The 10,566-nt window shown below is 38.1% G+C and overlaps 1 protein-coding gene across 1 annotated transcript; it reads right to left on the reverse strand.

Annotated features, from left to right (window-relative positions):
• Positions 1–4,297: 4,297 nt before the first annotated feature.
• Positions 4,298–9,471, reverse strand: LOC149138563 (U-box domain-containing protein 13-like). The gene is made up of 3 exons (XM_089450395.1): positions 8,443–9,471; positions 5,023–5,121; positions 4,298–4,434 (listed from the first exon to the last, which is right to left on the reverse strand). The coding sequence occupies exons 1-3, from the start codon at positions 9,458–9,460 to the stop codon at positions 4,298–4,300; spliced, it is 1,254 nt and encodes a 417-aa protein (XP_089306521.1). The 5' UTR covers positions 9,461–9,471.
• Between the last annotated feature and the right edge of the window lie 1,095 nt (positions 9,472–10,566).

The following is a 10,566-nucleotide window of genomic DNA, read 5'->3' on the forward strand; positions in this document are numbered from 1 at the left end:
AAAATACCAAAATTGCATTAGTCCAACCTCCCCCCATCCCCTAGTGCACACACACATTCTTGTAAATAGATACAAGTCAACTTAAAGAACCATTAAAATCTAACTGAGAACACACTAATTGAAATTTAGCTAAGGGGACATTCATTAACAGTGATTTATTTATCAATATAAAGAATGAGTAACTCATATCAGATTACTTTAATTTCTCTAGTAAGTTATACGCTAATATGGATAAAATGTAGTAATACTTTTATTTTCCACTAGGTTCACCCTAGGTTGTTGTGTTCTTTAATGTCCACTTATACCACACAATTCCCTCCTTTAGTACAAAGTTTCCTCACTTTGTTTCTTCTATTAAAGGTTGTTGGAAGGGTTGAGTTAGAGAACCATTTGGAGAGTTATCCGTTATGGAGTATTAAATAGGAAGTGTGTTGTTGTTTCCTAGTATAATGAGCATAGTTATCTAAAATTATGTCTCCTTCTAAAAGATGCTAAAAATCAATATTTTTATTAATTTGATGAGAAATATGTACATTTTCATGGATGACTTATACATTAGCATCTCCATCTTCATTGTCATCCAAACAATACCTTAATTTTGATACCATTATTAATTATTTACATTAAGAAAAGAATAAGGCCCCACAATAAATGATTAATTAAGGAAAATATTTTTTTCCAAATCATATCTTATACATTCCTTTGTGAATTTTCTCATAATTGATTTATTTCAAACTTACCAGGAAAAATAATGCACTCCACCCTAAAAATCTTTATTACAACTTTTGTGTGGTTAAGCAATTGGTATATTTCAACAAGAAACGTGACATGTTAAATACATTTTATTGAATAATGAATAAGAGGAATTTCACAAAATGACAATTATTCATACCTCTTGCTTCAAACTGGCATGAAGCTTTTCCATCAAATAAATGACTTCCTTTTAGCTAACAATCCATTATAATTGTGAGTGGCTTAAAATTCAATTACCTTTTATAAGGGACAAACTACCATATGGAAATAATACCAAATAATTATTGCCAATAATACAATAGGAAAAACCAAATAATTGTTAAATACAAAATTTTAATAATAACATATTAATCTAACCTAATCAATTTTTGGAAAATATTAACGAACTGTAGAAATGGAAAAGCCCAAATTTAAAGTTCCTCGGGGCTTATGTTGTGAACCAATGCAACGGTGAATAATAATGAGTAATATATTTTCCACCTCAATATTCGTTTATGTGTTTCCTGGAAACGATTTGGTCAATTTAAACAATCGAGACGCATATTTAGCTCACTTAATATCCTAATTGCATGGTCCATTTCTAAATCTCTCCAATATAAGGAAATAGGATAAGGAGATGGTGCATTTCTATATAAATACGGTAAGGTAATTGGGATGAATTAGAATATAGAGTGCTTTTGTGTAGTAACAATATGTTAAATTATTTTGTAATTTTTGTATAATTTATTGTGTGAGGTTGAATGGTGTACATTTCACATTTGAAAGGTGTGTGATCAATATTTGATGTTAAACTATCGATGCATATTTAGTTCACTTAATATTCTAATAACATGGTCCATTTCTAAATCTTATCCAATATAAGGAAATAGGTTAAGGTGATTGTGCAGTTTCTATATCTATCCAATATAAGGAAATACGCTATGTTGATTTGGAGGAATTAGCATATAAGGATCCTTTGTGTATTATCAATATCGTAAGTTTGTAAATTTTTGTGTATTATCAATATGGTGGATATTTCATATGTGAAAGGTGTGTGATTAATATTTGAGTTTCATTAGATTTAAAATTTGATTAATTGGGTTAATGTGGTGTGAGTGAGTGGTTCCGTTATTTTTCAATTCATTTTTGATAGATCTAAGATATAATTTTTTGTAGCATGGATTAAAATCACATGAGCTCCCTATTTTTTTTTCTATGTAAGGCTAATTCTATTAAAAAAGCAAAAATAATGTTACAGCGAGGCCCAGCCTCTACCAGTGTTTTCTAGAGTTCATCAAACCATCAAAGCTACCCCAGATTGGGGAAACCAGCTTAACATTACAGACATAACCAACAAAAAGCCCTGAACAGTCAGCAACTCCTCTAGACTCGACATCAAAACAACAAAAAGTCTCTGGACTCGACATCTCTGGACTTGACCTCATAGCAACAAAATCAATGATCAGATAATCTAACTGCAAAGACATTAACTGACTGGACCAACCCGTCATCAGCAGGAGGCATATGTGGCTCGTGGGTGGCATCGAATGCCACGAGGCATCACTTGTCCCCTTCCTCGTCAGGTGGCTCCTCAACCACGAGGCACGCATACTGGTCCCAAACTATACCTTTCCCCTTCGCGTCACCACCTGGCTGCTCCGCTGCATGTTGGGTGCTGCTTGAGCTACCAGCGAATCTCATCTTCAAGGCCGCGCCTACAGAGCTGCCGCCAACCTGTTGTATGCCTCCTTCATGAGCTTCTCCTTCCTGCATTTTGCTGTGACCGGAGCTTTGGCCATCATCCTTCAATTTTTTCTCAAGACTCCTTCCCAAATCTGGAAGTTGCACCTCCTGTGAGCGCTCTGCAGGATTGCTTGTCGGCTCCCTGTTCAGCTCATCTTCTTCAGTGAAGACGATGGTCACATTGGCAGTTATGATGGGTCGATTCAAACGGCTTTGGAACCTGAATTAGGTGACATGGGGGACAGGGCCAGGACGTAGCTGAGGAATTACAGAGTGGAGCCTGAATTCGTTGGGCAAATCCATGGAAGCCATCCCACGCCCATGCCTGCTGCGCGTATTGGGATGTCTAGGCAAAGACCTGGGAGGAGGTGGGTTTTCCTGATACTGAGGGGGAGAGGGTGGAGCTGAGCTTTGCGCTGCCTGAGGGCGAGCGCAGCCACCTCGAGTTCCTCCACGACGGCTTCTCATTCTGTGTCTGACCATGCCCACGAGGTCGGAGAGCGAATTAGCAGGGTAAGCAGTCGGGAGGGGAGACTGGATGTGGAAACAGGGCTTCTGAGCAGGATTTATAGGGCAGAGCTTAGAATGGGAGAAGTGGTGTCCATTCCCAAGATCAATGCAACAAATATGCCAGCAACGTCTCCCTGTAGCAGTTCTGCTACTAGCGAATTCGGCCTGCGGCGGACAGCAGCTGAGGAGCGGTGGGTGGTCTGAAGGCTCAGAGGACTCCATCCTGATTTCAATAATTTCCAAATCTCAGCCAGAAGGGCCATTTAATGCGACTTGCGCGCTGGCCAGGTTTCACCTGCTATGAGCCTGGGTTAGAGCGCGATTCACCTGCTGGCAGGTCCTTGCACCGACAGTTCTAATGTTTGCCATTAATGCTCTAGGGAAACACCCGCATCTGGCTCACAGGAACTCCCTATTTATGTTACTCTCAGGGGATTTTATTTTTTGTTGTATCAAAGGCTTGCAAAAACAATTATGGGGATGAAGTAAAAGGTTGTGCCATTTTTTCAAGCTCCATTGCTAGTGCTACAATGTGTTTAGTGATAAAAACTGAATATATTAACTATAAACTAAATGGCTCTCCAGGTGAGATACCTGGAGAGTGTACAAACACTCATACAAGCCCACTTGTTCCATTGAGTCAGATGAGCCTCAAATATATAGGCTTTCACACTAACAGGATGGTTTCAACCACTCCCTAGATATTAGGATATGAGGTCTAATATTAGAGTCTCAAACCTATCATCATCATAACAATAATCTAAGTTTAGCTTTCTCCATTACTTCCAACACAACCCCTTAATGGAGAAAGGATACTGAACAATAACATACGCCTGTTGGTCTAGTCTCGGCTAGGCTTACAATAGAACGTAAAAACTTGGTAAGAGAGGTTTTCATTTTAGTCTTCTTGCTTGAGAGTCCATGCTTGTTCATTCCTAGGGGAGGCTTCATCTTTAGTTTCCTTGCCATGAGGTAGTGATGTATCTTCACCTCATTTCTTCCCTAGTGATGGACAGCTTGAATTCTTATTCTCGCCCTTCTTAAGATTATGACATGCTGGATAGGAGAATTTTCCCTCTAACTATTACCGATGTCAACCATCTGAATGTCAGCTATGATGTCTTCATCATTCATTGATGTAATGCCTGCACACATAGAAATATTAATGAGATCATCACAATTTAAATTCTCATATGTCTTTGCAATCAGCTTCATGTGGCTCGTCCAATTGATCTTCAACACTTTGTTCTTCTTTACACCCTTCCTGAAAATCAGCTCGTGTGTCCTCAATCTAGGCATCTTGCACAACAGACTATGCCTCTTGACTCTCGTGGTCATCAACATAACCACATTGCTTTTCTGAAATTTCTCCTGACTCAAACATACTACTCATGCTAATGCCTCCAAATGCCCACACGAGAAAAACATCATCATCAGAATCAAAAATATCTAAAAATATAGACATTTTGTTAAAGTCCAGCTTATCTTGCTTTATCTTGCTTCAAGATTTATTTTCGACTCCACACGGTCCTCTAACAAGCTCCAACAACCTCGTTACCATGCAGGCAGGAAACTTCTCCTTTTGGCAGCTCTTCAATTGTACAACTTTGTAGACTGTGACTTCTGTGCCACACAGGTCTCAATTCCCTCGACTTGGGCGACGAGCAACAAAACTACCTCTCGCAAGCTAGAAACGCTATCAATATCTAATTATGATGTATGTAATTAGCAATTTATGATAACACATATTTCCGAAGATGGGTTCAAATCAGCAAGAACTTTCGCATTTTCATTGTGACATATAATAACTTAGAAGAAAATTTACCCAATTGGTTTTGGGATCTCCACAACCTACAACTTGAGTTTCTCAAACAATTAAATTTCCATGACAAATATGCTAGATGACGCTGACAACAATACCAGATCTATGGCCTAGATGATGATCCGATTTGAAACCAGGCAGAGAATTCGTCCTCTCAAGTTGATTATATAATTCCACCCCTCAAGAATTAACACTCAGAACCGGGAGAAAATCACCTTGAATGGCGTTCACCACTTCAACGCAATCCTCCACACCACTCTTGTCGGCTTCCACTGCACCAAGACTCCACGCCACGATTACGATACCATGATTTCCTGCATGTAGAACTCTACGTCAGAATTTACAGGTCAACTAGTCCCCACATAGGTTGACACGAAAACTTGAATGTTGGTCCTTTAATTATTGTGGCAATGAACCTATGGAATCCGATACACAAACAACGACCTCTCACATCGGGTTCACCACTAGAGTCTCCACAGTCGGCGCCAGGTGAGAGGGTAATAAAGACACCAGCTATGGACCGTCAGTGCTTAATGAGCAATGCTATCAGAAGCAGGGAAAATTCGAAGCACTCCATATATCATCAATGTTGATGAGAAAACGGAGATTCGGCGAATGCTTAACTGCTGTAGCATATTTTAAAATGAGTAGTCTAACTGCCGCCCAGGGAATCCAAATGAAAATATGACATCAAGAATTGATTCCTCTGCTTTGATGTCATGTAGAATTCATTCTGGAAACATTGAAATTCCAACAGCCTACCCTGTGATCACGAGCGCATTGAATGGATGGTAAATGCACAACCTATGTGTTGGTTCTATGTTGAAAGTTGTGCCACACATTCTAACTAACAACCCTAGCACCGTAAGAAACACGCTTACGCCTTCTACAAAAACCACAGTGGGCACCAAGTCATCACACTAGCAATCAACTTGAATCACCCAAGACCAGCTCGATCCACGAATTCCTCAATGCATAGATCAACAAATCACAGTGCCTCCATATGTAAACAACGACGAATCTCATCAACTGAGGCACAATCTCCATCTAATAGACCTTTCCATCGACTCTTCACACAAGCCTCTAATCCCATGCAGACGACAGCCCACCACGCAGCAAGGTCGACGCGATTTTACGCCAAGCCCTCGTGCTGATATGTGAAATAAAAAACTGCATAAATTTTTCCAGTGAATCAGCGTGATTTTCTCGCTAATACACGCGAATTGGTGCTATTTCGTGCCCAAACCACGCGACGCTTTTGACTCAGGAGCGCCAGGTAGATTCTTCACTCAGTGTACAGCCTCCTCCATCCTGTACCTATGATACAATGATAAAAACTAAATATATTAACTTTAAACTAAATGGCTCTTCACGTGAGATACCTAAAGAGTGTACAAACACTCATACAAGCCCACTTGTTCCATTGAGTCAAATGAGCCTCAAATATATAGGATTTCACACTAATGAGACGGTTTCAACCACTTCATAGATATTAGGATATGAGGTCTAAGATTAGAGTCTCAAACCTATCATCATCATAACAATAATCTAAGTTTAGCTTTCTCCATTACTTCCAACATTTAGTCTTAAAGTTGTATTCCAATAACTATATAAATTCCATAAGTCTCGCGAATCAATTTCGAACAAAACTATACACATTTAAGTGGTCCAATAACTATATAGATTTCCCAAATCTCGCGAACCAATTTCGAATAAAACTATACACATCTAAGTGTTGTTTGAGGCATAATTTCTTCAATTGCAAAAAAAAAATTACAGAAAACCTTCTGCACTCGATGAAAAAATCCACGAGCTCTCAACAAGTCAATTATTATCTCAAACGTAAAGCGATCCGAAAATTTGTTTTTGCCATTCATTGTGCAGCCAACTTTGTTGACCCATTGAATAGACCTATTATACAATTGGGTTAAAGTTGGCAACCGAACCGTAGCTCAGAATATTCGTTACGTTAAATCGTCAAACATGTGTATATGTCACCCAGGGGTTAAATTTGACGGGTGACCCTACCCGTCAAGGAATTTTTTTATGACATTTTTATTTTTAAACTGCCCATCATATGACTTTTAAAATTTATTTGTACAAGTTTCATCTAATTTCAAATTGTACTCATAATTGTTCAAATTTTCCATTCTTTGTTGTACCATTCGGCTCAAGTCTCATTGCTACACTTTGTTTTGAGACCTGTTGATCAAATTTTTCTGCAAATTTTCCAGATTGTTCAAATGTTTTGAGTTTTTTTTTGTTTAAAATGGAAATAGTGATAAAATAGATGGGAAATATATATAGAAACAACAAAAAATAATATTATGAAGTGAAAAAATATATATTCATAATTACTTTCACATGAAAATAATGAATGTTAATATTGTTGCAACAAATTTGACAAAAATAATTCACTCACACATACCATGTTTTCCATTTGAGTCACTACCATGTTAATCCCATTAAAAGAACAATAGTTGTGAAATAATTTTCAAACCAAAAACATATCTTGAATATTAATAAAACGTTTGGTCACATTTATAAAAATAAATCAATATAATGATGTGCATTTATTTATAAAAATAAATAAATATAATGATGTGCATTGTTGATTAAGGGGCAGTTGGTTCTCAATGGAATAAACTTTTCACATTACAAATTCTCACTGGAATAAACTTTTCACCGTACAATAATTTGTGTTCATGTAGGGTCTCGTAACTTGGCGGGCACTGGGCAGCGCAAGAGAATGTCATAGAATTATTATTGTTTTTACTTCAGTAAAAAATCCTGGTGGATGCCAACTGATATATATGAATAAAGAATGGAACAGGCCCCTCGTGGGGCGCGACTCAGGGGCTACCAGTTTCAAAATCTCAGGATGACCAAATCGACCTCTGTTTTCCTTAATTACGAGTCGCACTGGTCTGAATCCACCCTTTGAATTCAACGCTTCTCCAAAGAAGCTGGAAATTTTCAATTCCGTTGAAGATTTGGTCATGGTGGGAAAAACCACACTGGACATTACTGTTTTATAAATTGAATCTTTTGAAAATGGGGGGAGAGAATTTGGTACCCAAAGCAAAGAAAATGAAATTTTCAATTCCGTTGAAGATTTGGTCATGGTGGGAAAAGCCACACTGGACATTACTATTTTATAAATTGAATCTTTTGAAAATGGGGGGAGAGAATTTGGTATTTCTTTTCCCAAAGAAAAGAAAATGTTGAAAGGCCAAATGGCATGGTCTTCGATGTGCTGAAAAATCTTTGATTCCAATGATTTTATAAATAAAATAAGCAATTCAGAGATGACACAAAATAAAAAAATCATGGGCAATGGGGAATAAGTAACCAAGACAAGCTTGATGGCCCGGGTTTCCTGTTTTTTATTGGGCCTTGCTCCTATGTATACCTGATTTACTTCGATAGAAAACCGTAACCAACTGCTAAATCGCAGGACCAGCCTTAACAATGTTCTGAAATTTTAGCAAGGACAAGAAAAGTTCTTACCTTGCTGCTGTCCTCTCTTGCAAGATAACATAAGAATTCCATTGCTTTGAGTTGAATTGACTCCCATTGAAATGATGTTAATGCTAATAGTCTGGGGATCAAATTTTTCTCTTCAATTATCTGACTGAAGGAGCTCCTTTCCTGGCATAAATTACAGAGCTCTACAAGGGCTGCCTCTATCTCTTCATCACCGCCTCCTCTAGGCGAGACCAATGTCTCTGCTGCATTTTCTAATCTGAATTTGGCATTGTTCTCCTTCCACTCCTGTATGAGCTCCCTCAGACTGCGGTTAGGAGTCAAATGCTTAGTCGTGAGCTCGCATTTCTTGACAGGGCATGTAGTGTTGCCACTCTCAAACCACTTTTCGATGGCAGATCTTTCATAAGTAATCCCCGACTCCAAATTCACTGGATCCTCCATTATTGTGTCCTCCAGTGGGCAACAGAAATGCGAAGGCGCAACAGACTGGTAATCAGGAGAAGAGAATGGAGCAGAAACAATACCAGACCTACCTAGAAATTCCTGTATTTGATCAAGCATGTAAGCCTCGGCCCTCTGTTTCTCATTCTCGAGGTCTTCCTTCTTCTTTCTTACAACTTCAATCTCAGACTGTAGAAAGCACTGGTCTGTGGGCACACCCATGGCGTTGGCCACCTGTACAATTAACTGCAACACTTGCTGGTTGTCACTGTGCATCTCTTTCATTTCTCTCTCAATCTCACTTGCAAGGGACTCGCTTCCAACCTCCCCCTGGAACTCCGCGTTCCTCATGGTCTCACACAGAGCAACTGTTTTCTCCTTGATCTCCAGTGAAACGTCCAGAGTAACAATCCTGAGAGCATTCAAAGACCGTTCTATTCCTTGAGTGATTTCCTTCATTTCATCTGGCAGAATCCTGCACTTGAGAAACAAATACATCCAGCTCCCTGAAGTATATGTGTTTATGAGCTTGGAGGCATTGTTCAGCTGTGTTTGCAGGTCTTCCAGCGGAACTCTTAGAGAGTTTGAAGACCCATGAATGTTTCTCTGCCACAGCTCTAATAGAATGGGCTCTATTTTGTTTAAATGGCTTGAAAACTCTCTGAAACTCCTCTTTGCAAACAGCACCTTGTGCGCTGCAATGCTTGTGTCTTTTATTTGCATCAACAACCTTCCTATCAAATCACTTGCAATTTTTACACCTATTGAATCCAACGCGCCTGTCACTTTGATGAATTGTTTTGTGGGTCTCTCTGCCTCGAATTATATTCTGAAGGGGGTAAATAAAGGCCTACTCCCCTTAAATATAGCTGTACGAATGTCCATAGCATGACTGCAAATGCCAAGGCAACTGCAAAGAAAATGGCTAACATTTACAGTGAGGCTAAAGTGGGTCCTCTTTGAAACTTCTTATGCCCAGCCTTGTGCCGCGGTCACTGTCCTTTGTCCGTAAATGCTAAACTTGCAAGTTGCCAGAGATTATACGGTATAAAAAATATATAACATAACTTGTAATGTTAAATATATATATATATATATATATATATATATATATATATAATTTAAAAATAAAAATAAAAATAAAAATTTTTAAACATGCCCATCAATATGACGTTTTTAAAAATTAATGGCAAGTTACATATGACGTGGAGATTTGAAATTAAAACGTATTTTACAGATAAAAAAGCTAAATACGGACATACGGGCGTCAAATTTAACCCCTAATAGGGTTGAAGATGACAATCTAATCCTAACTCAAAACCTTCGTTACGTTAAATTGTCAAACATGCGTTTGCTCCTTGGTTTTTTTGGTCAATTGTATGGTTTGTCAACGACGTGAGTAATTAAACATTATGTTTGGTTTTTCATTATTCCTTTTCCGAGTACCTTGAAAAGAGCGTAGATTGTTGACCTTGACCATGGGATACTTTTCAACAGTCAAGATCTCCGAGGTTTAGATAGCAGCTATAAAAGTCAATTCAACAGAGTTAGAGGCACCGAAGTTCTAAGCAAGGAAAATTAAAAAATGAATATAAACAACTATCATAATAAAACGCCTTAAGAAAAGGGCATATGGAGAAGACACTTCCAAAGAAAAATATTACATAAAGAATTTTAAAAATACAGAAATTAGAGTATAAATCTAATATTCTATGATATTAAAAACTATATGAATCAGTTTTTTCTCTCTTTTTAGCTTGCGAAGATATAAAATGACATTAATTTTGATGGATTTTTCATGAATTTAAATGCTATACCATATATATACG

The sequence above is a fragment of the Pinus tabuliformis genome, chromosome X (assembly GCF_031772625.1).
Source record: "Pinus tabuliformis cultivar Carrire ecotype Pingquan chromosome X, CPIR1, whole genome shotgun sequence".
NCBI lineage: Eukaryota > Viridiplantae > Streptophyta > Pinopsida > Pinales > Pinaceae > Pinus > Pinus tabuliformis.